This window comes from Delphinapterus leucas, chromosome 2 (assembly GCF_059928025.1).
Source record: "Delphinapterus leucas isolate spDelLeu-1000000601 "Yukka" chromosome 2, BTC_Dleu_Yukka2, whole genome shotgun sequence".
NCBI classification, from domain to species: Eukaryota; Metazoa; Chordata; class Mammalia; order Artiodactyla; family Monodontidae; genus Delphinapterus; species Delphinapterus leucas.
Genome location: NC_143130.1, coordinates 16,802,417 through 16,830,372, shown reverse-complemented (window position 1 = coordinate 16,830,372; position 27,956 = coordinate 16,802,417). Strand labels below are relative to the sequence as shown.

The following is a 27,956-nucleotide window of genomic DNA, read 5'->3' as shown; positions in this document are numbered from 1 at the left end:
GGCAGTTTTCTAAAAACAACACAGATCAAGTCTCCGCTTGTGCCCCTTCGCTCACCCCGCGGAGGCACAGAGACGGGTCAAAACCGCTTCCCGGACCGAGCGCGGCCGCGCAGTTTCCACTAGGAAGGAGGAGGGCAGCCTTGACTCCAGGACTCCAGGACGCCCGGGCGCTGCGCCGCCCGGTTCGCCTTCTTTGTCAACCGGCCAGGTTCAGAGAGGCGCCTCTCCCTCCGAGCCTCGGGCTAAGGTCGCCCGGGGTCACCCCAAATCTGACGATGCCGCTCGCCCCGCGCAGCCGGGGACTGGGACTGGCGGGGGTGCGCCGGGAACCGAGAGGAAGGCGGGGAGGAGGCGTCGCACGCTCGCGGTAGCCAAGCGCCCGGGCTTCCCTCCGCGGCGCTGACTCCCCGGGGTCTGCGCAGGGCGCGGCTGGCGCCCTGTCTCGCCCCGCCACTGCCCCTTCCGCTCCACCCAGGCATTTGACTCCCGGCCTCGTAGTGCCCCCTTCCAACCCCGCGTCTGGGGTGGGATAGCCGAGAAGGAGGAAACCAGTGAGGGCGAACAGGCGCTCTCGGGCAGGGCGACTCGCGGCGCCCTGGGTGCTGGTCTCCAGCTTGGAGGCGGGGACTTCCCGGGCGCGGGCGGGCGAGCCCGGGGTGCAGCTTTGCACCGCGCGGGGCTCGCCTGCACCCCAACCGGCGCGCGCCACCGCGCCCAGCCGCCACCCGCGAGCGCTGAGCCGTCGCCCGGGGCCCGCGCGCCCTGGGCCTCCTCTCTCCCGTCCCGCCCCTAGTTCTTCCGCCAAAACCTTTGACCAGAGTCTTCCTGCCAACATTCCTAAATCTCTTTTGCCAGCTCTTTGCGCCAGGTAGGAATAAGGCTCTGCTTTCGGGTGTGTGCAGAAACGCCGTTCCCAGGAGGCGTCTGACCTTTTCACCTTCCCCACGAACTCCTTCGGAGGGGGTCCGCGGGCATTTACCCCTCTCAAGGGCCTGATCCGCTGCCAAAACCTGTCTGTTCCCTGAAATGTCCTTGCTGTTCCTATCCGCAGAGGCTTTCTGCAGCAGTTCCCGGAAAGCCCTCGGGGATGGAACTGGGGGGCATCCAGCCCACAGTGAGGACGCGCCGCCGTGGGAGGCGGAGGGGGGGGGAGGAGCTGGAGGGCCGGCGTGACCTTGGCCTGTGGTCTGAACTGGTACCGTGAGAGCCCTGCCAGGAGCAAACCCCGCCCCCGCCACTGTTCCCCTCCCCCCGGATTGCACAGGAACCCGGGGCACTGGACCCCTAATTTCCAAACCCCGAGCACCTAGGCTCCGAGTCAGGATGCTGGGCGGGGTCGGGCGACGACTGCCCCCTAGTTGGAAGGCACACCAGCTCCCACCCTCCAGGGTCCCCTCTGACCCAGAGGAGAGGACACCAGATCTCGGGTAACAATGGAGCCCGCGGCGCGCGGCGGGCACCCGAGCACGCCAGGCGCCCAGCAGCGCGCCCCTTTACCGGGCAGGGAGGCCGGGTGGGGCCGCAGCACAGCCTCGCCCGCGCCAATCTACTGACTCGGCTCTACGTGGCAGCGACACTGCCGACCCTCGCCCGGCTCCGGGGTGCGTCCCCCACCCCTGCCGCGCTTTCCTCAGCCCCTCCGGGCCTGTCCCGCAGCGTCCAGGGGCGCCCTGCTGCTCCTGCCCCAGGTCACTACCCGGCCGCCCCGGGCACCTCCCAGGCGTCCGGAGTTAGGAGCCGCAGCAGCTACCTCCCGAGCGCCCCGCACGCCTCGGCGGCGGATCCCCAAGATCCTGGGCTGGGACCCCCCGGGGGTCCGAGCAAGCACGCCTAGGTGGGCCAGCTCGACCCTGGCGCTGCCACCGACCTCGACGCCCAGTCCCCCAGACACACCCGCCAGCCCGCCCTAGGCGCGGACCCCCGGCGCCTCCCTTCGCGGGAAGGTCCCTACAGGGCCTGCGGGAGAGACGGACAGACGCACGGGGAACGCACACGGAGGGAAACTTGTTCCTCCCCGTCTCCTGTCAGGCAATTGCTGGCGAGCCCGTGCGGGGAGAGGGGCGGGAGGAAGCGAGGGAAGGGCTCCAGAAGGGGAGGGGAGGAGGAGGTGGGGGAAGCAGGGGTGCAGTTGGTGAAACAACTCCGTCTCCCGCTCATCTTTTCATTGCTTGCTCCTCTCCTTCGCGCAGACACCTCGGACCTCCCCTGGGCGCCAGCTCCTCGTCTCCAACGCGTCCAGAAACAAGCCGGATTTTTTTTTTCTTTCTTTCTGGAAATTGGCGTTGGTGTGCGTTTCTCTACGTCTCTCCTCCTCCCACCACCACCCCCCCCCTTTTTTTTTCTGAGACATGGCCCGGGCAGTGGCTCCTGGAAGAGGAACAAGTGTGGGAAAAGAGAGAGGAAACCGGAGCTAAATGACAGGATGCAGGCGACTTGAGACACAAAAAGAGGAGGGTTTCTCTCGGATCACGGCATTGCCTCGCCGCTTTCCTTTCTCCAAGACGGACTGAGGATTTTACAGCTCTGGGAGGAGTGGAAGCGCTCCGGATTGTTGAGATCGCCCCGGTGCTCTGTTTTCCCTGCACGTTCGGTTCTCCCGCGTCTGCCCGGGAACCCAGCGAAGGGAGGATGGAGAGGGGGCTACCGCTCCTGTGCGCCGCGCTCGCCCTGGTCCTCTCGGCGGCCGGCGCTTTTCGCAACGGTAAGTGACAGGCGGAGACGCGCGGCCACAGGGGTGAACCCGGCTCCAGGCTGCCCGCGTCCGGACCCCGGACCCGCGCCCAGCTGCCGGGATCCACCGCGGAGAGCCGCCTTCTGGGCGAAGGAAACTTTTATCCCGGCGGAGAAATCAAGCAATAAGATCAGTCGGTGTAGGGCAGGGAGATTTCAAGTGCTCTGACTCCCTCCCGAAGTTGGTTGTTTGGCCGTGGAGGTTTTCCTACCTCTGCTACAAGGCAGAACTGCTTACCTTCCCAGAGCAGCACACCAATTATCTTAATAATGTTTCCTCCCAAAGGCAAATTAGATGAGACGCCCTTTCAAAAATCTGATGGCTGTTGAAAGTTAATGAACACTTTACCAGGAGAACTTCCTGGTTCTCGAGCAGCTCCCCCGAACTGTTTCCTCTGGTGGGTGCCTGCAGGAGATAGCGGTTTGCTGGTGGATGTAACTCCCTCCTCCGCTTTTGTAAATGGCCCTGATCTGTCTGGAGTATGAATGAAAGTTACATCATGTCAATAAAGGAATCTGATATATACAGTGTAAGGCACCAGGATATCTGAAAATCCCCAACCTAGTTGCAGCTTCCACTTAGCTTTTAAAACCACTCACTGTTAAGTAAATGGAAGACCGTGCTGGGTTATAAACAGTATCCTGTAACCTAAATAATGTGTTTTAAAATGGGATCTGGTTGTAGGCATGTTTGACTTACACTGTAAAGTAGGTGGAAGAAAGGGGATGGCATTATCTTTACAGTAAGTCTTCAGCAATTATTATTAACTAATTATCAAATATTTACTTTTGTCTGGCTTAGATTTCAATCAGAGTAATTAGAAGGAAAGACCATCCGCTACTTACGGTGGTATATTGTTTTAATAAGAGACCACAAGTGGAGGAGTTCATACCGAGAGGAATGTAAATCACATCTTTACGATGGAAGTTAATCTTTCTAATATGCTTTCTGGAGGTTTCGTGATTGAAGCAATCGATTTCCCCAACAGCTGCCAAGCAGTGTTCTAAAAGATACACTTGGAAGCAAAACACACACACACACAATTGTGAATGTGGAGTTCAATTTATTAATGAACCTCGGATGATGGCATCTTTCTATAGTCTGGCAGGGAACGAAATAACATTCACTCCAATTGAAAGAGCTCAAGTGGTTAGACTTTAGAAATTACAGTAACCCAACCTCTGCCTCCACAACTCTGGAGATTAAATCGGTGGTGGTGTTCATAGGATGGATTTGAAATCCAATGCAAATAGCTTTCAGACTTTAGGTTGTGAGCTCCATATGTCTGTGTGTGGGGGTGTATGTGTATGTACATACATGAGAAATATATATACTTCTTAATTTTCTTCACAGAAATCTGGGGAAGGCTGAGACCCTGAGCTCCAATCGGTGACTTGACTAGTTAAACCCATGTTGCTGTGCTTGCAGGGACCAGAGCCAGTTAATGCCTCTGTAGCTCAACAGACCTCTTCCAGCCATGTCCACCTCCTCCAAGTACCAGGGTCTGCTAAATTAATTCATTAACCTTATTTAGGACTAATGGTCCAGAATCGTTAGAAACTGCTCTTTCTTAATCAACTGTTAGAGAGATTTAACAGAGCCAGGGAGTCTAGGAGTCCGCATTATCTTATTACACTGTCACTTTCTCAGAAGTCACAGATTAAAGAGCTCTGGTGTGGTACTGAATCCACCTAAATGTCTTCTGAAGTGACTCTGTCGAGTGGCTACAAGCAGTGCTGTTTTATTTCACTCGTCTAACAGATGCCAGACACTGCCATGATGTTTGTACAGAGCTGGAGGAGACTTAATGAGATGGGGTCGCTTTCCAAGTTTTCTGCACATTTAAAATAATGCAAGAGCCTCGGCAGAATCACATAACAGGGCCCAACATGATCATTAGCTGAGATTCTGAACTCCGGTTACAACATCATTTCTTCTTGGCAAACCTTAAGCTTCTAAAAGCCAAGGCAAAGGAAACCCATATAAGGCTACCCCCAGTCTAAGAAACAAAGTCAAAAACATCTAGCAATTGAGAAAAACAATGTAACTTATATTATCTTCTTTTTAATTTATGGGAAATGATTTCTGTAATGCATGTAGCTTTATGTATTTTTGATGTGCACTTCATCTTTCATTTCCATTTGACCTGGTTTTCCTGTAATAAAATTCTGTAGATTTATAAATTCATGCTGAGAGCAAAGAATGCCATTCGCTTTCCACAGGGAATCTATTAGATGCAATATTAAAATCTATACATACCATTACTGAAAATTTGTGATTGATAGGCTTATATATTTCACTGCTTTCATACCTGTTCCTCTTACATAGTTTATGCACCAAATTTTTATTGCTCGAAATTAAGCATCAGTAAATGTGGCAGCGTTGCAGGCTGAGGCTCTCCAATATGAAATCCATCATTAAAAGTGACAGTGAGGGTCCACACTGAGCAATAAAGCAGCCCAGAGACTGGTTTCTTTGGCTCTCAGTGAATCACTTTGGCTTTTGGGTTTTTTGGAAGGAGGGCTCAAAGCTTGTTAGCTCACCTTTCCTAAACTGTGACAGTGTAGCTCATCATATGTGATACCCAGACCTCCCTGTGGTGGAGCTTTTTTCCAACTTGTAGGTAATTAGAATTAATGCTGTGTAGCTATTTATTTTTCTTTCTGCCCAGTTACTTTGATCTGGTCTCCAAGACTGAGAAACTTGGAGCAGTAGAGCAGAAGTATTTCTGCTTCACCACATATACTTTGTTCTCTGATGATCTGGATCTCAAAAGCAGAGATAACTCAAAATCACTTAGGTTTACAGGCAGATAAAACAACAACAACAAAAGGTCTGGCTTTAAGCCAATTGAAATCCTGGATGACAATCCCCACTGATCAATGACACAGACCAGGCTTATCATCAAAAAGCAACACAAAGGGTCAAATAGCATCTTTTAGTCGCCTTCACTTAGAACTTGCTCCTTAATGCAATTACACTTCTGGGGGGATAATTAAGTCTAGCAGAGGCTCCCTGGGGACCATGTTAACATCCATTGAGGGGACTTAATGTTTTTAATGCTAGAAGACCTTTTTCTTGGGAGGGAACTTTGTGTGGGGTGGGGGTGGAGTCCTATCAGATCTCAGTCCGCTCTCCTGAACCGACTTCCTGAGATCAAAGAGTGTCCTTTCGTGGCGTGTTGGTATTGGCGCCACCTGAAGGACCTGCAAGCGCCTCTTGGAGCTCCCCTTAAAGAGTTATGGAATGTTTAATAACCGGTCATTTATATGTAAATTTAAAATACCTAACTGGTTGTCAGGAAAAGGTCTACTAAAATATTATTTTTATTGCAGATAAATGTGGAGATACTATAAAAATTGAAAGCCCCGGGTACCTTACATCTCCTGGTTATCCTCATTCTTATCACCCAAGTGAAAAATGTGAATGGCTGATTCAGGCTCCCGACCCATATCAGAGAATTATGATTAACTTCAACCCTCACTTCGATTTGGAAGACAGAGACTGCAAGTAAGTGAGAATGTTTGAGCAGGGCGCCACAGCACCATCTAGTGGGCGCAGGTGTCTATGGGGGGGAGATCTGTGAACCACCTAGAATGTAAATGGATCCAGGAGGGATTCTGATCTAGGCCAGATCATGTGTCAATGGTATGGAAATTAAATTATGTTAAGTGATTTCTGAGTTCCCTAAACCAGGGAGATTATATTTAAATGTGTAATTTCTCATACTCTTTTTTCCTGTTAACACTTTTGGTTTTGGAACTCTTTTGTTAAGAAATGTGTATATATGTGTCTTTTTTTCCTGGAAAGGTGAAGAATTAGAAACCCAAACTCTCACTTGAGTTCTTGCTAAATAGCGTAGGTCACTCTCATATAGTGCATTGGTAGACGGTGAGGTCGGGTATTTCTTTTAAACAAATCTGGGGCATGTTTTGTGATCTAAGAACTGTGTTTATCTTACTGAGTTTGACATGACCAAAGCAAATTGTCATTGAAAAAAAAAATGAGGACTATAGGGTAAGTCTAATGAGGGATTTTTATAGTAGATTAATAACTGCAAATCTCTTATGGAACATGCTAAAAGAACTGTTAATTCACGATGAATATAATGTTTGTTCATGTACTTTAGCATTCCTATCTCCTGCTATGGTTAAGTTACTAAGCATCAATTTATACCAGGTTTCATTATTATGAAAACATTCTCACTAGAGGGACAGTCTAAATTGTATTTCCTCACTTCGTATGAAAGAACTGTGTGTAGGTTTTGCTTTCCACAGTTGGAAAGTATGTTTGAACATTGCAAGCGGCAGTCCACTCAGATCCAGATTTGCTTTTCTCACTGGACATCCATGCAGCAGACCACCTGTCTCTGTCTTATCTGTGTCATCCTGTTCTGGCACACTGCACCTGGTGTATTCTCCAGAGACTTGAGCCTGAATAACAACCTTCAGTGATGTTTAGATATATAGTTTTAGCAAAGGAAAGTAATCTATTTAAATCTCACTTCTAAAGTGTTTCTCAAAGACTGATATGTTTTCCCAAGTTTTAAAATGAGTTTCATTATTTAAAATATTTTCTTTGCCAACACATAACCCTTTTAGAGAAGAAAAGAATAGTATGAAAATATGCAAGAAGTCCTCAAGAACCTGTTGGTTTGGTGGGGTAAACTAGTTTTTCATGGTCAGGGAGATGAGGTCATCTGGTTAATTCAACATCTGGTGCCTGATACATTCATGTCCTGTTGGTCAATTTCCAAATAATCAGTGGAACACTACAGCAGGTAAAATTATGCCAATTTCAATTGAATCTTTGTTCTGTGATTCAGAAGTGCTGCAGGGCATTATATTGACTTTTTAATCTTGTGTGAAGGTTGACATTAATAGAGTGTTCCAGTAGCTTCTTGGAAACGGGAATTCTTTTTTTTTTTTGGCCAGTATTCTGTATGGTGGTTTTTACAATGTCACTCACCTAGACAAATTGGAGACTTGTTTTCCATTTCATTTTATTTTGTTTTGTTTTATGTTTTGCATTTTACCAATACTTAAACTGCTATAGGAGATATTTTTAAGAAACTCTGGTAAAACACACTCAAGTAATAACGTTATTCCTCAAAATAAGATGCTGTTAGATTTCAGTAAACTCATGCTTACTAATTCCTGATCTGAGAGTTTTGACCATGTATATATGTAATATAATAGTTAAGGAATTCAGAATAGTTATTAGCAGTGGTGTGCTGGTCAATGTTAACAACTGGATCTAGGGAGGGGATAGGTCAAGTCCTGATCTGTGATATTTGCCGATTTCTGTAGTGTAAATATTCCTACCATGGCCAGTTTCAAACTACAGTGATGTCACTGTGCACAGACTTGCAAAGAACTGTGTACATCTGGTTCTCGTGAGCTGGTGTGAGCCAGCTCCAGCACCCAACTGCATAGGAGTGTAAGAAGGGGAAGCCAGTTGAATGAGATAATGTGTGTAAAGTGTTTACAAGTGTCTGGCACGCAGCAAGCCTTAAATAATTCTCTGCCATATCATGATGTGAGGTAGAGTATGGTAGGATGGGGGGAGCAAACTTTTTTGTTAGTTTTGTTATTGAAACATGATAAGAAAAGGGATAATTATAACTCAGAGTAAGGGACCATTTAAGTGATATCAGCAAGAAACTGACAAGGCCAAGAAGATTGTTTCTGTAATTATGATGGTGAGTTTTGTTTTTGTTTTTTAATGCTACAGAATAAGGTGCTTTTTTAATTGTAGCAAGTGAGTATTTGTTCTCTGTGAAGGAGCCATCTCCTGCCCAGTCTTGAAGACTGATACCTTTAGCTTGATATGGTCAATGGAGATTATGGCCCTGGAAAACATCTTTGTGCCATGTTTCCAAGTGGTGCTACCTGATTGTTTTATCAATGAAAATTCCAAAAATGATATAGGAAGACCAACTTAAGACATTTGCCATCACTATCTTTCCTGACTGGTCCACATGACTCCTGGTTATTGTTGAAGGTTGCAGCTGAAAATTCTACACATGTGGCACAATTATCTCCTTTTGGTTGTGAGAAGAATCCACAGCTTTAAAGTCTACAGGGGGTTAGAATTCCCTAGCAAAATGGAAAGCACCAGAAACTCCTGTAGGCATAAATTCATAGACTTCCAAAGTTTATGTTGGATGTGCAAATGTATAGATTTTGAGGGTTTGGTGGATTGTGGGGTTTTTTAGTTTATATTAAGCTACTTCCAAAAATGTATTTGAGATGACACATCACGTTCAGAGAACTGGGAAGCTTTTACTTATCATTTCTGTTAAGAACAAGTCGTTTGTCTTATTTGAGATATTTAATGTCTTTCCTTGTCTCAGCTATATTATATGTCTAACAGCAGTAAAAAGTACTTGCTGTTCCCGTTTTATAGTAAGATAAAATAGGGTAGTGGATATGAAAGCCCTTTGAAAAGCTAGAAGCTCCCCTCAGAAGCCGTTATTATCATTCTTAGGATATCTTTAACAACTTGGTGATTGTTAGAACATTTGGACATAGGAAACTAAGCAAACTAAATGTGTTAATCCAATAATGGGGATGATCCGCATACAATACATCCTGCATTTCTCTTGAAACTGTCCGTATTCGAATAGTCAGCTTTCATAATGGGAGCGCTCAAGAAATTGATTCCTTCACAATTTGCTTATTGCAAAACATCCTGGAGACCCAAGTAAACAATTGTTTATTAGAGTGTAGGAATAAATAAATAATTAAATAGCCAAGCTCTGGTAGGAAAAATACCTTTATTTCTATTTTATTGTTTTCTTTATCATGAAATTAAAATATTCTCTCATAATTTTAACCATACAGTGAAATGCACACAATCACATATTTTCATGTGAAGAGTACCAGGACTGGCCCAGTACATAGTTAACCTGTGCTAACCTTACAGAAAGGTTTTTACAGTGGATGTCGGGGGTGGGGGGGGGGGCGGGCGGGGGGGGAGGATATTTCCTTAAGGAAAATGAATGTCCAAGTTGTGCCTGGTAGCTTTAAAAATTCAACCATCTATGTGTATGCCACCCCTGAATCAGGTTTCATTACAAATAAGCATCAAAAACATAATATGAGAACTCCCTGAATTCTTTCATTGAACAAGGTGTGGTATCAATCAGTCAATCCATGGAGCCATAGAGCATCTGTCTGCAGGCTAATCTTGGGCTGGGATTTCTAGCTAACTAGTCTGTGCCTGGTTTTATTGTGATGTTGATACCAGAGGCGGCTATAGGATGTTCTGAATGGAGAAGAAAAGGAGGAATCTGATTTCTCTCTTTTGCACCAGCAAACTCCTCCATGCTTGTGAAGTGTCAAAGCAGAGTTAAAAGCAGGAAAGAAAGAAAAACCCACCTGCAGAGTGTTGGTCAGAAGGCAGTGTTCATGGTGCGTTGAAAATGGTTTTCAGAACTTACACTGAGCTGGTTGGGTTTTACTCCACTGGAGTTTCCTTCGGTGGTAAAGCGGCCATCTTGACTCTCATAAAACTTTATATCTGCATAATAAACAAGAATGTCATTGATACAGTAGTTAGAATTTATGGAGCTTTTCCGGTTTCCCAGCAATGCAAACTATCAGCATGATAATTTATAATGGTTTGTGACAAATACTGCTGAGCAAAGAGGTGTGTGGTTACATTCAGATCAGATGTCATCTGGGGAGCAATAAAAATTTCACAGACATTGGGTTAAAAACATTAGGAAAATGAATGTGAAGCTCCAGAAAGAGAGTCTAAAGACGTGGTGGTGATGGGGGAGAAGGGAGGTCTTCTGAGTGACAACTTCCTGACTTCACTGCCTGATTTGTCAGGGCTGTTTCGTAGGATTTCACCAAGACGCAAGGCTAACATCCCATAAATGCTTTTCTAGCATGACGATTTGTAGCCTTTTCTTTGTGTAACCAATAAATTGGTGTCTTTTTCTTAATTCATTGCAATCAAAGGAAGATTTCACTCTTGTAACTTCATATGAAGTTTAGACACATAAAACTGTAATTAAGTAGAGACGATACTCAAGTCTAGGGATTTTGTTGGAATAAATCACACATTGTCTTTAATGCTACTTTTAAAATTTCCTAAGCTGTTATAAACTTTGAAACACCATTTATTTTCATAGAATATAAACTCACTGAATGAAAATTAATCTTCCCTTAGCTCCTCAAATCTGATTTTTCCTGAAAATGTAATTATACAATGGTAACTTTGTTGTTATAGGGAATTTGGGGACTAAAAGTTCCATTTTTGGTTTCCCTAAGTTATATTTTTTGTTTTGATCTTTGTTCAGCATGGATTTTTGCATTAATTTTATTTTTTTTAAATTGCATTAAAGTATTATCTATCCTGATTAGTGAGTTTTTTTGTATCTGAGGCATGGGCATACCCCTAGTCCTAGACTTGGGTTTTAGAGCATCACTTAGACCAAAGCAAACAAGGACTTTGTTTTATGGAAAACAGTGGGTGTTTTTTGCCAAAGTAATTCTCTTTTTTCTATACTAAATATAAAAATATATTAAATTATAATCTATATCTAGAAAAATATACAAAGTAAGTGTAACATTTGATACAATTTTACAAAGTGAGCATACCCATATAAACCGAACCAGAGCAAACGTTTCCAGCTTCCTAGGAAGAGGCCACCTCCTGTCCACTTTAAGTCTCTGACCTTTGGCCTCAAGGGCAGCTGCCATCCTGACTTCTGTGATTCCATTTTTATGAATTTCAAAATCAGACAAAACTCATCTATAGTCTTGAAGTCTGGATGTACTATCCTTTGAAGATCACCAAACTCTTTGGAATGGGGATAGAAAAAAATGTTCTAATCCAAAAACGGTCTTACTGAAGCATTTTTTCGAATTGTTTTTCGTTGACTACTATAGAAATATATTTCTTGCTTATACTACAGTTATGTTAAAATAAACACAAAGTTTTTGGTCCAAGAGCCTGCTTTTTATGCCAGGCAAATTCAGAACGATCTTCCTTTGCTTTATTTTTCCTCATCTTTTCATTGCTGATTTTGATCTCAAGTAACTTCCCAACATGGGCAACGTGAGAGGCACCACCACCAAGCTAAATTCAATTAAAAAACTATTGAATGGGTAGAAATGAAGTCTTCTCAGAACAGCGGATGTCAGTGTGGTTGCTACCACCTGCAGCATCCTTTGTTGCTGCTCAAGCAGGTAATCGTCTACTTTCTTCCTTTTGATTTCTTTCCACATTAGCACTGATTTAATTTGAAAAGAACTCCATGTGTTTAATAAAATTAATTTCCTTTATTATTTCTTCCTATAAGCAATCACATTGGATCATAATGAATTTTGAGTATTACAAGGTCGTTGTGTGTTGGGCATTTCCGTAATTTGAAAGAAGCAACCTTTATGAGAAGATTAGTTGAAATCTTATCCAATTGAATCAACATGTGCCTGGCATTTCCAACCAGATTTCATTTTGGGGAGGCGGCCCTTCAAAATTGATCCAAGGGAGACATATGCCTGCAGCCGGCATGCGTATTATCAGCTCCTTTCCTTCCAGCGTAAAACGTGATACTTGTATGCGTGCTGACATCCTTCGGAGGAGCACATACACAAACACATATGTGCGTGTGTGTGCTTGTGAGGGAGACTATAAAATAGACTTAACTAATGGTCGTTGTAGTATTCATCAAGGCTGATCATTAAGCCTGAAGAAAAACAAGAGACAAGATTAGTGTTCAGATCAGGTTCCAAATGCCTCTTAATTGGGTGTTTGTAATCAATCCTGACTGTAGGAGTCAGTGACCTGGCAGAACATAGCACCTCCAAAGAAGATATTTCCTGCTCTTCTCTGGTTGATTGAACTGTGTCCAGTATCCAGGTCAGTTAGGATGACACAAGGTCGGGACAACCCTCAGATTGGCTGTGAAGCACACCAAACACATTATGATGGCTTACGGCTGAAGTCATTTAGTCTTTACAGATAGCACAGAAGGTGAACTGCTTTCATTCAGAATTCTACTAAATTCTGCAGAAGCACGGAGAGGAAAAAAAAAAATCTTTTGGCTCCTGTCCGTTCAATTGCTTGTAACGTAGTTTTTCTCCTCATCAAGCCCAGGTCTGTATTGCACATATCTTATATCTTATTTATGGTCAACGTGTTTTTTCTCCTTTAATTTAAGTCATCAATAGAATATTTATTTCTTAATTTTTAAACTTTTTTTAAAAATTGTTTTAACTTTTAATCTTATGTTGGAGTATAGCCAATTGACAATGCTGTGATAGTTTCAGGCGCACAGCAAAGCGACTCAGCCGTACATGTACACGTATCCATTCTCCCCCAGGCTCCCCTCCCGCCCAGGCTGCCACGTAACATTGGTGGAAAGGAGTCGTCGTGGCTGGTTCTTGCTGCTTAGTCCTCTGTGGCTGCCATGTGCTCACGAAACACTCTGTGCTTCGTCGGACTTCATTTCACTTAATCTTTTTATCATCCTGTTTTGCAGGTGGTAGCACTGAGGCTTAGGAAAGTGAAATTAACTGACCCCAAATGCTCAGCTGCTGCACCAAATATCCTTCCATCTTTGTGATTATGTGGCTTGGGATATACTTTTTGGATGCGAAAATTCGAGGGAAATATTACTAGACGACTTTTTATTCAGCAGCCGTTTTCTTCTAGGAAACACACAAAAATTTAAATACAAACCAGCTGATTCTGAGGAAGGACTTAAATTTTAAACTCTTAGTTTGGATTAAGTGAAGGCTTGTGCACAGAAACTTCCAACAAATTGATGATTTTCCACTGAGTCAAAACTTGTCTTAGCAATGAAATTTGCGGTGGATGCGGCAGGGGGTGTATCTGAATTCTGGTTCCTTCGGTTGATGGAGTTTGAAAACACAAAACACACATAAATACAATATTTGTTTGAAGGCCTGGTAACCAGGCAGCACAAAGTTTCCATTTATACAGTTAGTTCAAGGGACATATGAGATACCAGCTGTACCAGCTGTATACCAGATCCTCACAAGCCCAGGAGTAAGAAGACTGGGTTCTCTTCCAAACACCCCTCATTCACTGAATTTCAGGCAAATAGCAGGAAAGTTTTGCTTTCCCACAGCTCCCCTATTTGTAAGATTTCGATACTTGTGTTGGCCACAGTGACTCTGTAAGGGTTAAAGAGAGAATGTTTGCTCAAGGCACTGGGTCCCTATGAGAAACAGAAGAGTGTTTTTTGAGAAGAAACCAATGCTCCAGAGTATTTTGTTTTTATCTGTTCAGACACTTGTGCAAGCAGCCGGACAGGTTGGAGGTGATGGCTTGTTGCTTCTGTGATAGATTGGCATGTCACGGAGAGCACAGCCAAGTCCCGTCTGAAAGAGGATGCTGAATGTCTCCCCATTCGAGTTCTTACATTTCTTTAGAACAGCCAGAGGAGGCAAAGGCCAGTCAGTGTAGTCACGCTTTCAAGTCCTCATCTGACTCTGTAACCACCAGATGCTGTGAGCAGGCCTGCTGTTGTGTAAGATACCCTTGGTCACTGAAATGGCACGGAAGAAGTTAAGATGTGGTCAAAATCTTAGTCCTGGCTAGATAGCTTTACAAAATTAGAAAGCACTAAATTTCCAAATTTAAAGAAGAGAGAACACGCTCTTGACTCAAAGACAATGAAGGACACGGATCCCCACAAAGTTGGTGGCACTGGGTTGACTTGGTCTGATTCAGGATTATGTTGTTTTTTAGGTGTAGTACCACCTACAAGGGGTAGCCCATAACTTGATTTTTCATCGAAGGTTGTTGACATTAAGCTGAGGGAAGGGGCAGGGGGTGGGGGGAGTTAGCACTGATTGGAAGCTTCCTTTTTTTTTTTTTCCAAGGAAAAAAATTTGCATTTTCCTTACCTTTTATTCCAGTGCCAATTACTTTGTCCCTGGCTGAGGCCCCTACTGAGTAACCGTTAGGCTACACTGGTTCAGTCCTTCAAGGCACATCCTCATTTCCCTCTGTAGCTGTGCTAGCATCGTGCCTGATGTGTGTGTTAGCTCATTAACACGAACTGGGGATTTCTGATTGTCAGGGGATCATGTTAGCAGCTCCCTGTGAAAAAGTGTTCTGGTGAGAATTAGGGACGTGGGTTATAATTGCCCCTCTGCCGTGCATTCCCATCTATGAGACAGGACACAGGTCATATGGGCAGGGTTGCAATCTATGAATGGCTTGGTTATGCCACCATTATTACTGTGGTTTGACAGGGTTAACAGCATGGCTGAGGAAGACGGAACGACATCAAGGTCTGTGTCTACCTAGACACAGCTTCAGTTAATCTTTTTCCTTCTCTTTCTGAAGAAAACAAAATGCTTTCCTTTCTCTCCCAATCTTAATAAGACAACGTGGATGAGATAATGTAGGTGGAAATATCTTAGGAATTCAAGATAAATATGTTAAATAAAGCCTAGGTATTACTCTAACAGGAACTACATCCGCAGGTTTTCTTCCTTAAAATAAGTTCAGACTGTAAACAATAAAGTCTGCATCCTTGGGAGGAGACACATAAATATTTCAAGAGCACGGCACACAACCACAATAGAGATGGTATCTCATGCTCAACGTGTATTCAGCCAACAAGAATTTCTGAATGTTCTTATAATAAATTGGCTGGTTAAGTGTGTCATAATTGCAGTCTTCTAAAAATCTACACTACTGTATATAAAATAGATAACTAATAAGGACCTAATGTATAGCACAGGGAACTCTTCTCAATACTCTGTAATGACTATATTGGAAAAGAATTTTTAAAAGAGTAGGTATGTGTACATGTATAACTGATTCACTTTGCTGTACAGCAGAAACTGACACAACATTTAAAATCAACTATACTCCAAAAAAAGTTTTTTAAATAAAAAATAAAAATCTGGATGGGTAGAGTTTCTGGAAAATTCAAGGAAGATGCTATCTCAGTGTCACAAACTTGATAATAGCATTAATGGCCTTTAAAGAGCCATTATTTGCCAAGGTGTGCCTTCGGACTTATAAATGTATTCAGTACAATCCAGTGGGAAACCAACCCATCCTTTAAGGCAGGAGCCAGTGTCATGGTGGTTATTACAACAGGGATGTCCGTTCTTCCCAATCAGTGAAACCAAATAGTGCCATTACAGTTGTGTCCAAGAGAGAGGAAACTACATGGATTTTGTACTATAAATTCATAGTGAAAAGCAGCTGGGAAAATCAATGTTTTAAAACTGATGGTCCCTTCCATCCTCCCCGCTTTCCCTCAGTTCCTAGCAGCCTCAGCCCCTTTCACCTTGCCATCTCCTTCCCCCCATTTCTGGTTAGGACAGATTTCCCAATAGTGGGGCCGGGCGGAGGGGGTGATTCTTGGTGGCCTCGAAGAAAAGCACGTCCGCGGGAAGGCTCTTAGGATAGTGGCTGAGAAGAGATTACTATTTTAGACTCTTCTCGTCACCTCACCCTCAGGAATGGTCGTATGTGATAAAAATGATGTCTGCAGCCTCTCAGAGTTCCCCCAGCACTGTTTTCCTTTGAAATGACCACAGCTGTGTATGGCTGGGGGTCCAGCAGGAGGGCTTTTCTTTCTTGTGGGACCTTGTGGGCCTCCCCGGTCCAACAGATTCTGTAGGACTTTCCACTCATGAGTAAAAGAAACCCTCCTTGGACCTGTTACTCTTCAGACTAATCTCTCACCTCTCTCTCCCTTTCCTATGACTGCCAAGGGCTTTGAATGTGGTGTCTACAACCCAGAACTCCACTTTCTCCCTTAACCCTTCTCAGCCTAAGTCCTCTCCCCTCCAGTTGACTGAATTGTTTGTGCAGATGTTAGATTCCAGTGACTATTCTCATGCCCCAAACCACTGGCCTTTTCTCGGCCTGAATTTCTTTAACCTTGCACAACACGGTCCAGAACCCTTGAGACTCTGGGGCATCTCTTGATTCCTATTTATCCCGCACATCAGTTTAAAGCCTCTAAATCATGTAACTACGATATCCATCGCATCTATCTTTTCTGTTATGTTTCTCCTGTTAGCACTCAAATTCCAACACTTGTTAACCAATCCCTGGTGCTGACACATTAGCCTCAGGAATGGGGCTTTCCTCCTTCTCCCCCCACCCCGCCCGCCACTTAGAAACATGGAGAGTTCCCCGTTCCCCCCTTGCTTTATCTGTGTTTCTCAGCCTTGAATTACGAGTTCAATTCAACTAGAAATGAAACCATGTCGCTCCCACCTGCCTCTCTGGCCTTTCTCCTGTGGTTCTCTTTTATATTCAGCCAAAGTGGCCGCCTTGGAGTTCTTCATAGTCACTCCTGCTTTCCTATCCCATGCCTCTTCACGGGCTGTTTCCTTCCCAGACGGACGAGGGGTCAGTGCCTTACACAGACCTGCGTCTCCCTGTCAACGTGTGGCCCATCATCCGGCCCTACCCACAGTGATGCTTCCTTCTGAAAGCCATTTCTGATTAAACGTGGTCTCTTTCTCTGTCCTCGGACACACCCCCAAGAACTATGTTTATGCATCACTCATGTTCCTTCCAGTATTCTGTGTCTGGTCATAATCATTAATATTCTACTACTGTTCACCCAGCTAGTTTGGAAGATGCTCCAGAGCAGGGGCTGAGAGTGTTTCCCAGCCCTGGCAGAGCCTCCCACAGTGCTTTGCCTGTAGCAGCTGCTCAATTAATATTTGCCGAATTGAATTGGCTGACTGACATCCTTCTCAGCTTGTTCATCTAGCGCCAAAGAACCGAGTCAGCTGCCCGGGAAAAGCTCTAACTTAATTAGACTACGAACATGCACACTTACACTTCTCATTTATAAGGTAAACCCTTCATTTTCCAGGGTAGTGGAGTCAAACTTACATGTTTCCTCTAAAAACCTCTACTTTGAAAAGCCTAGAATTTCTACATGTGAGTAGCTTTAGCTAAATCTCAAAAAAGATGCAGAGATACTGCTTGACAGAAATCTCTTCTTTCTGTTACACAGTCATCTCCACAATCTGTTTTGGAGTTAGAGGCATCAAATGTATTAACCTTGTAGCAACAGTCCAGGTTGCTGAGCATGTTCTGACATCCCCAAACTCTTGGGACTTTGTATCACAACTCTGTAAACTTTGTCTATTGTATATTACTATCTGGGCTCACATCCAAACCACCTTTACCTAAATTTCACACAAATAATTTAGAGCCTTCCATTCCAGCTGGCAACCGCAATAAATGCACATGTTAACTTCACAGCAGGCTTGCTGGGGGAAGATGTAGAACGTGAACCTCTCCCTTAGAAAGAGCAACACGGGATGCATCCTGTGCTGAGTGTTGTAAATATGTTTGTCCACGTCACCAGGTAAAAACCAAGCCCTGTGTCCTAGAGCAGCCACGTCAAGAGGCTGTCCTGGAGAGCAGACAGACCGAGTCAGCCCAAGGCGTTTGCTGAAGTGGGTAGTGAGGGGTTTCAGTTGCTCTCCCGGCTCTCACCTTTCTCACCATAACAGTGTTTGCTAAGCATTTCTTAAAGCTGTGTGTCACGATAGGCAAGTGTCAACCCAAGAGGGAGGGACAAAGAAGTAGCAGGTGCATGGCCATGTCCACAACAGTAAGCACCTCAGCCACCATGGCTAGTTTCCACATTCCTGCTGCCTCCCTGATGCCATGACCTTACACGAGTTCTCTGGGGTATTTCTGGATGTCTGTGTGACATCTCTGGTCAGGAAACCCATAGCCCTTCACTCTCCCATCTCAGGTTTGTCTGCATCCAGAGAATAGAACGACTCGTATGATAAGCTCTTCCATTTCCCTGCGGGGGAAAGATGAGCTGGGGCCGAGGCAGAGGGCCAGCGGATCATGCCCTCAACTTGTTCTCCTTTGGATCCGTCCTGTGCTTTCACGTTCACAGTTCCCTCCGGAGACTGGCTTAGTGATCAGTGTGATGCCTCTAGGAGCCCATCGTGATCCTGAGTTCTAGAAGTGACAGCCTCCAAATAGCTGTGGGCTCGCGTGTTTCATCTTTCTGCACCTGCATTTCCTCGTCTGTAAGATGGGAGGGATGGGTCCTGCGCAATGAGCCCCTTTCCCTTTTGCCTCTAACATAGGAGGACTCAGCTTATGCAGGGGAACCCTGGTGCCACAGGAGCAAATTCCAAACATGCCTTTTCTGCCCATTCAGCCTGGCCTTGATTCCCGATCCTTTCTTTGGTTTTTAACAAGACCCCTCATCCCTCCCACTTCTCTCTCCAAGCTACCCCAGCTCAGCCCAGACCCTCCCTGCCTTTTGCAACACAGCCTCTGCCTACTGCTTTTTTTTCTCCAAGACACAGATTTCATGTCCGTTTTCTACCCCCCAATTGTGTCAGGCATTTTAAACTCTATTTTGGCCGCATTTATTCCAAGGAATCATTCACTTTTTCACCTAGACCTTAATCTTACCCACGAACAGGCCTGTTTTAGCGAATCATTTATTTAAAAGAACTAGGAATGTGGCCTCAGAAATACTCATTTATTGTTCTGCTGTTGCCCAATATAACATTTGCAGGCTACGGAAATTCTCTGTAGGAGTGAGTTGTTTGTTCTTGAAACTAGATGAGCCACAGGCCAAGTTCGAAGGGTAATTTAACTGCAGTTGATAACCTGAGTATTAACCTAAACTTGGGTTTGATCACTAACACAGAAGTAGCTTTTACCTTATCTTTTTGTTCAACATAGCTTGTTAAAATTAGATGGTAAAGAACAGAGATTACATTGGCAAAAGTACAAAGGAATGACAACAGCGATTTTGTTCGTGAATCCCACCTCGCTCTTTATGTCTCCATGGCAGTGTAAGCTACGTATCTGTTTGTGAAACAGCCTTGAGTTAAGGCACTTATTCAGACGCCATTGTAAAAAATCATTTTCTGAAATTGCGGTCTATCAACAGGAGAGAAGATGGCACTTCGTTGTCGCCTGCTGAGGCCCATTATGAATATTCTATTTCAGAAGCAAATCACACTGTAAATACAATGTTCAGATTCATTTATTCCCGCAATAGCATTTTTGCAAAGGTGTAATTTCATAATTTGACTTAGCATTGATAGCACATCATCATTTCAAAACTCTTTATAACCACAGGTTAATTCACCCATCCTTGGGACATCCTTTATTTGTACCAGACCCATTGTAGAATGAAATCACCCAAATATTCAAAGACTAAGCAGCTTGCCAAAGGCTGAACAGGGGCAGAGATGTGGATAAAATCTGCTGTCCTTCTGTGTTTGTCCTTTCCTTAGCACATTTGACTAGGTGCTTCTGAAGAATTTAAACACAGATGCGCTACCAATAAAGATGAATGTTAATGATTCTATTACAGGCAGGAAACTTACTTTAAAAAAATAAGCCCAAGTCGTTCAAGATGCAAATGTAAACAGGACCTGAAATGAATGAACATACTAATTGTACTTTTCTCCTCTGTTTGGTCCTCCTGAGCCATATTTTTGTTAAAGCGAATGATCAATCGTGGACTAACGTCTAAAGTTATTTAGCTAATTCCCAGCATTAATTGAAAAATGTCTAGTATTTCTAAACACCGTCCTAAAAAAAGAACTCGAACTGTCAACCCCCATTATTTTTGGCATTACAGTTTTCCTGGGCCTGACCTTGAGATTTTAAACTATTCATGTTTCTTATCAGTGTTGTCTGAGGGTTTGGTTTATGTATTGATTGCACAGGCCCTGAGATGGATGATGATCACGAGTTCACTGTTAAACATTCATCATGACATAGACTTAGAGAAAAAATACACATGGTAATAAATTCAGAACTCACAAACTTGAAAGTTGGGATACATGCAGGCACTTTGTAAAGCATTGTTTATTTGGACACCAGAATTCCTCCTCTAATAGCTCAACTGTTGCCTGCTACCTCATTCATTCACTCATTCACTACGCATTTACTGACTACCTAGTATGTGCCGATTACTGTTTGGGTTTAGAGCATCATGCCCTGCCCTCGTGGCGCTTACATTCCTGGAAGACAGTGATAAACAAAGGAGAGCTGCTGCAGCAGGAGTGTCCTTTGTGCCCTCTGTGCCCTTCCAGCTTGTGGATCCTCATTAGCTTCCCCTGCAGTTCCAAGACAGGCCCCCTGGGGACCTGGCTCTTGCACCAAACAAGATGCATATAGAAAATGTCTGGCCGAGGCAACGGTTGGCTGAGCATCGAGTTTGTTCCTGGCTGTGATGCTCTCAACTTATAACCCCCTGCTGGGTCTCCAGACCTGCTTTGATTCAGCCCTCAGCTGGGCTGCTCTTGTTCCCCAAATTCACTTCATGTCCAGCCCCGAATACCTGACCGGTGATGCCTACTCTCCACGCCTGGCACTGACTGGCTCTTCTAACTTCAGGTCATGTCTTCTTTGCCTGAAATTATTGGTCCCAGTCCATCCCCGTTTCACCCTCCAGCAGGCCCTGAGTGACGGGCCTCAGGAAGCACCAGACGTGGCAGAGCGAGCATGTGGCTTCCAAAGCTTCCCAGGATGGTTTGGGGTTGCTGCAAAGTATACGTTGCCAAAAGCCAGCTCAGCAGGGCTGCTGGGGATACGGCCTCTGGGTGATTCATATACAGGAATCTCAGTGGGGACTGAACACAGTCAGCTATGACTTTTTGGAGTTGGTTTATAGCCCTACCAGCCATTTTACTGGCTCTTCAAGTGGAACAAATTCAACAGAAAGGGAAGAAAGAAGCTTTATGAGATCTTTTCTACCTCATATCCCTAGCCAGGGCATAAAAGTAATAATTCTTTGATAAAAATATTAGTGACTAAGTAAATGGGTTGATGTTTCATCTTACCATTCCATCTTCATCTCTTCCCCTGAAATGTCCCCATCACTCCCTGAACGTTAAGTAGTGGCAATGGAAATAGAAAGAAAGAGGTATCCTCAAGGAGACGTGGTTAGAACCAGTGATAGGATTTGAGTGGAGCTGAAGACTGGGACTTCAATGATTGAACGTCTCCATCCTCGGGTCTGAAAAAACAGTAGTACCGGTAATGTCAATAGTCAAAGAAAAGAGACAGTGAGTCCCATTTCAGACATTTTGAGATGCTGTTGAAACATACACACAAAATTCTATTGCTTTCGAAGTAAGATGATGAGGTTCAATGCTGATCAAAAAGGATTTGACCATTTAGTCTTTTTTTTTAATTAATTAATTTACTTATTTATTTATTTTTGGCTGCGTTGGGTCTTTGTTGCTGCACGCGGGCTTTCTTTAGCTGCTGCGAGCGGGGGCTCCTCTTCTTTGTGGTGCGTGGGCTTCTCATTGCGGTGGCTTCTCTTGTTGTGGAGCACGGGCTCTAGGCGTGTGGGCTTCAGTAGTTGTGGCACGCGGGCTCAGTAGTTGTGGCTCACAGGCTCTAGAGCGCAGGCTTAGTAGTTGTGGCACATAGGCTTTGTTGCACTGCGGCATGTGGGATCTTCCCGGACCAGGGATCGAACCCGTGTCCCCTGCATTGATTGGCAGGCAGATTCTTAACCACTGTGCCACCAGGGAAGTCCCCCATTTAGTCTTAAAAGAAGAAGAGCGATAAGAATTAACTTGCCAAACCTGTTATGTCGCCATGTGGAGGGTGGCAAATATGTTTGCTATCGTGATACCGCTGATTGATTAGTAGTTGCCACTTGGAGTGCATTCGAGAAAAAAGTAGCAGAATGGACTGCAGTGCCTGCCATGGACTTGAGGAAAAAGTGGTATCACAAGGCTTACCAGTCTGCCATCTTTAATCCATACGAAGAAATGGTCTCTTTGGGAAATGGGCCAACCACAGAATGGCAGAGAAGAGTTTTATTTGGGACAAACGTTTTTGTTAATCAAATAAAAAGGCATGCATATTTATTTTTCTTGAGCACAGAGTTATCAGAAATAAATTTCAAAACCTAATTGTTATGTAAGTCCATTGACAATATTTGGATTAATTTCTCTGTTTTAAATGAAGTATAATGTATGTGTTCCATAGAATCACTTTTTAAAACTCAAGGTCTGCAGATTCTCTTTTCTAAAAAAAATACAATTTTTATAGTTATAAATAAAAATGTTCTGTGTGGCTTGGCAAACCTCATATTCTGTTTTGCACAATAGGCCTTTTATGGAGACATGTACACACACTGAGTTTGCATATGTATGAGGGAGCCATGCTGCATATTTTTCCCTTAAATAAATATTTGAAAAACACAAGAAAATAAGTCACCCATAATCCTGGCACTCAAAGACAACACTGTGTGTATTTTTCATATGCCTTTTTTCAGCCTTTTTTCTTTGCATTTAGAAATGTACATATGTTTAAAAGATTGAGACGGTTCTTTATAGACACCTTTTACCCTACCATTTTCTCTAAAAATTACATTTTAAGCATTTTATGTTAGGTCCTTAAATAGTTTTTAAAACATATCTTTTATGTCACATGACTTTGCAAAATAATAATTTTAACCCAAACTGCTTAGGAGATTTAGATTTTCAGTTACTCAGAATTACAGGCAGATGTGAACGATGCTCAGTTGTACATCTGTATTCACGTCTTTATGTATCTTTGAGAATTTCTTTAGAAGAGATTCCTAGATGTATGGCTCCTGAACTGAACAATGATAGTAATAAGACTCCTGATACAAATTACCAACTTGCTTGAGAGGGTTATTCTCAGGGATGAAGGAGATTGGTGATGTTTACTTTAAAATTACATCTACATTTTTAAAGAAATTGATATTTTACGACATAAATTGATATTTTAAATTAGGAATTGGCACACTTTCTGCAAAGGACCAGGGAGTAAATATTTTCGGCTTCTCTGGCAAAACAATCTCAATTTCAATGACTTAACTCCTCCATTATAATGAGAAAGCAGCCATAGACAATAGGTAAAGGAATGGGCATGGCCGAGTTCCAGTAAAACTTTATTTATAAAGACAGACCAACAGGGGTTGGTCAGATTTGGTCTGCAGGCCATAGTTTGCCAACCCCTGTCTTAATTGGAAATTTGGCTCTTCTGTGAAAACATCTGAATTTGTGGCCTGCAAAAATTGGGAGCCATGCTTTGTAGTGTTTCCTTTCTGAAGATTGGAGCTTGTAGGATTGTGAATCCCAGTTACAGACCAGGGAAGGGAGTCAATCTGCTTCTGTTGCAAGGCAACTTGGAAACTAAGCAAGGAAACTATGAATCAGCCTGTTGTTTCAACATATGTGGAGTATGGAAAGGTCTATAAAGTTAGGCTTCTGTCTGCCTCTGTCAGGCAGCTGTGTCTGCCCTGCATCTTCTCTTGGTACTTTTTTGAGAAATTCACTCTGACTCCCACGGAAAGAGTCACATCTATGTATACAAATGACTTTCACTCAATATTGATTCAATCAAGGGCTCCATCACTCATTAATTCCAGTGTTACTGCACTATTCCTAGGAAAACAAAGCTGAAGCCGGAAGGGAAAAATCTGAGAAATAACTTTGTTCTCATGGAACCTACCCAACAGGCAGTATTTTTCCCAGATGTTAAGCATACAATTGCTTTTCCTTAGGTGACCCTTTGTAGAGCAGCTAAAAGACATCATTGACTACCTTTAAAAAGGTGTAAAACACTAAGGAAATACACCAAGTGTAACTGCCTAAGTAATGCTCCTATGACAGAGATCATTAGCAATTATCTGTCAAAGAAACTTGAAAATTGACCAGGGGAATAAAATATGTTTTATCATGTTATTTCCCTGGTTGTCTACCTCTCTTGGGAAGGTGCTCTGAATGAAGAATCCTTCTGGCACAATGAGGATGAAGGGATGTTGCTTTCAAGGGCTGTTGGCTCTTACGCAGATGCACGCACTCACGCACACATCCTTCTGACCCCAAGAATGCAAAAGCAGCTGCCTTCATAAACACCACATCTGAGTCCAGCAGTGGTTATATGCTCATTGTTTCTGTCTCCCTTATTTATGCTAGAGAAACAATGTGAGCTTGATGTAGACAGCCCTCTGCCAATAACAGAAGTGTGTGCCCAGTCAGCCCAAGCAAGTAACAAAGAGCTGGGGAAAAAGTGGATTTGACCCTAGCAGATTAGTGTAAACAATAACTTTCCTGCACACACACACACACACACACACAAACCCCATACATGTATAACAGCTGTAAGTTAAAATTTTGTTTAGAAGTAACTCTTTTTTACTAAAAGACCCCAAATTGTGTTCCCACCATAAACTTCTAGTCATAATACACATTTTTTAAAATGTGTAGAAAGTGATGAACACATATCTACTGCTCGGCAGCTAGCCAGGAAGATAACCCCAGATTTACATTCTGATCCTTCTGTTGGATGGATGAAGAAGCAGGCGTTTCAACAGTGAGTGACTTGCCCAGTGAGTGGGTCCCTGGTGCAAACCTGGTTCTCCTGGTCCCCAGAACAGTGGTTCCCTTACCTGTGCACCCTTCCTTTTCAGCTCTGGTGTGTCTCCTCTTTGTGGTTTGTTGCAGGTTGTGCATATTCAGGATGTGGTGCTTTGGGATGCTTGCACCCCCTTCTGCAGTGAGTCCTCCAGGGGGTTTAGAACTTATTCTGTGTCATCTCGAAGGGTAGAACAGGGACCAATAGGTAGAAATTATCATCCTAATACACCATAACAAACCTCCTAACTCATAAAATATGATTTCTCAGGGATGTCCAGGTTTAATCTTGAGTTATTCTCAGGGATGTCCAGGTTTAATCTTGAGTTATTTTAACTTAAGAGTTTCACATATTTTTTAAATGGTCTTAGTACATTACATATGTTTATACAAATGCAATTCAGCACATTAGAATAGTTGTTATCCACCTCAATATGTGACAGCAAATCTTAGAAGGGAATTACCAGCGAGGTCACCCAAACCATTGATTCCTGCTACTGTCCCTGTGTGCTGTGGATTGGGCCTTTGTAATGTCACAGGCGCTCATTTGTGACCTGGCAGGACACACCATCATGGTGTGCATGGTTCTATAGCAGATCACTCTTCAGTTACAAAGAACTGATTCAATTGTTTACATTGCCTTAAGTCGTCTGGTGGTATGGATGCTTTTGCTTTTGGGGGTTTCATTGCTTAGACTCAAGACATGGTTTTCTACTCTCTCTCTACCCTGATGAGGGACCATTTCATAACGTGGTGAGCTTCTCTCCCCGCAGAAGCTTTCAAGCAGTGGCCTGATGCCATCTTTGAGGAGTGCCGTGCACTTTTGTAAAAATTCGGACCTCGACTGAATGGGTCCACAAATAAAAGGAGATGCGCAGACTGAACGCCAATCACATGGCCATTGGTTTATGGAGTCGTTTCATTTCGTTCCCCAGAGCACGTAATGAAAGACACAGCTTATCTCGAAGCTAAGTTTCAATTGGATAATGGCACTGGGATGGCCGCTAAGGGACAGTCATTGTGTACCAGCCTTTTGGTGCCCTGGGTGCTAAAGAGCAAAGGGACCAGTGAGGCAATAATTTGGGGCCTTTGGGGGTGGGGGGAGATAAATTAGGAGTGTGGGATTAACATATACACACTACTTTATATAAAATAGGTAAACAGACCTATGGTAGAGCGCAGGGAACTCTACTCAATATCTTGTAATAACCTATAATGGAAAAGAATCTGAAAAAGAACACGTGTATGTATGTATAAATGAATCATCTTGCTGTACACTTGAAACGAACACAACATTGTAAATTAATTATACTTCAGTAAAAAATAAAATAAAAATAATTGGGGGCTTGTGGATTAGGACAGAGATGGCTGACGGGGAACCTCAGAGAAGGAAAAGATGTCGCCAAGGTCTCTTATGCGGTGTTTGTTTTCTTCCCCATCCTCCTAGCTTTCTCAGCTTTTTTCAGTGATGATACAGTTCTTCTGGGGGTTGGGGTTCCATTCAAATGAGGAAAAGCAAATCAGTGAAAGAAGAGGGAATGGAGGCCAAAAATGGAAAGTATTTTACTGAAAACGTCTTGGGTCACCTCCTAAACTAATTATTATAATGTGTTTCAGTTCCTTTCAACTGTTTGACCTCTGTTTATGTGTTAACCAAATTTCATCTAGTTATTTCCCAAGAACAGCTAAGTATTACACAGGAAATGCTTGTTTCCTCATGTGATTTGGTTAAATCCCCCATTTATGTCTTGACCAGAAAACAGATTCTCAAAGTTTGAAAAAATCAGAATCTTCATTTCTTCTTTCTCAGTCCCATGCCAATATTATTTGATATTATTCAGTAAAAAAAAAAAAAAAATTGTGCGTGTGTATATCATATGCCAGTATCACTAGTGGGTACCGGATACAGAAAGACCAGTAACGCTTTGTTTGTTGTTTTTGAAGGGGTTACGGTGAATGGGGAAAGCAGGACTTGTAAATAGATATTTTACAGTTTAGGATGGTAAATCCTATGTCTGAAGGGTAAGTAAGATGTTTTCTAAGTTGCCGCCGGTCTGGTTGTGTGGGCAGTTTCACTTTCCTCTCGTCACCTGCATCACATTTAACATTTACTTTCTTCTTATTAACCATCAACCTCTGATTTAGAGATTAAAACTAAAATCTGACTTAGAGATTGTGAAACCCTTTCACACTGACAAAGTTTGTCCCCATCACTGTTCCCATATTATAATGAAATAAGGTCCTGATCATTGTCAGTTGGAAAGGAACTAGGTAGAGTTTAAACGTGAAGTTGTTACTGATCTGTTAGTACCTATGGAATATGGAAGGGAGAGACGAACAATTTTACTACCCACCCCCCTGGGATTTAAAAGCCTGTAATCTATTTCAGAAGGTGGAGATTATCTGAATAAGGAGATAGCAAATGAAACCAGGCAGTCTGTAAGGGCCAGCTGAGAGTCACAGAGAAGTGTGTGATAAGAATTCAAAGCACCCCTTTTCCTTGTCAGGTAATTAAAAAGAAGAACGGGTTCTGTAGATAAGACCGATACAGGAAAGCAGGTCTTTTAAAAATGTTTGTTTGTTTGTTTTGGTACAGACTTCGATCTGTTTGCCCACCTTAGAAAGAAGATAACGGATGGCGTGATTGCTCCCCCTCTGACTTTACTCTTACTCTTAGGTTCACAGCCGGGTGTGATTAACTAGAAAGGAATGCAAAATATGGTGACTGGTGAGGGACAGATTTTGCCTGAATTTGATAGATTCTGATGAGATGATGGGGGTGGGGGGGAAGATGAGATGCCTTGGATAAAGATGTCCTCAACTTTGAAAACAGGAACTGTGGC

At 43.5% G+C, this 27,956-nt stretch overlaps 1 protein-coding gene across 5 annotated transcripts in view; it reads left to right on the top strand.

Annotated features, from left to right (window-relative positions):
- The first annotated feature begins 2,148 nt into the window (after window positions 1-2,148).
- The window catches only part of NRP1 (neuropilin 1), a 138,113-nt gene continuing 112,305 nt past the window's right edge, over window positions 2,149-27,956 (top strand). For 3 of the 5 annotated variants that reach the window (XM_022580440.2, XM_022580441.2, XM_022580437.2), the window contains exons 1-2: window positions 2,151-2,701; window positions 6,067-6,241. In XM_022580440.2, coding sequence (XP_022436148.2) covers window positions 2,629-2,701; window positions 6,067-6,241 — 248 coding nt within the window. In that variant the 5' untranslated portion in view covers window positions 2,151-2,628. Of the gene's footprint in view, window positions 2,702-6,066; window positions 6,242-27,956 lie in introns of all 5 variants that reach the window. The other 2 variants (XM_089906470.1, XM_022580439.3) reach the window with 2 other exon arrangements.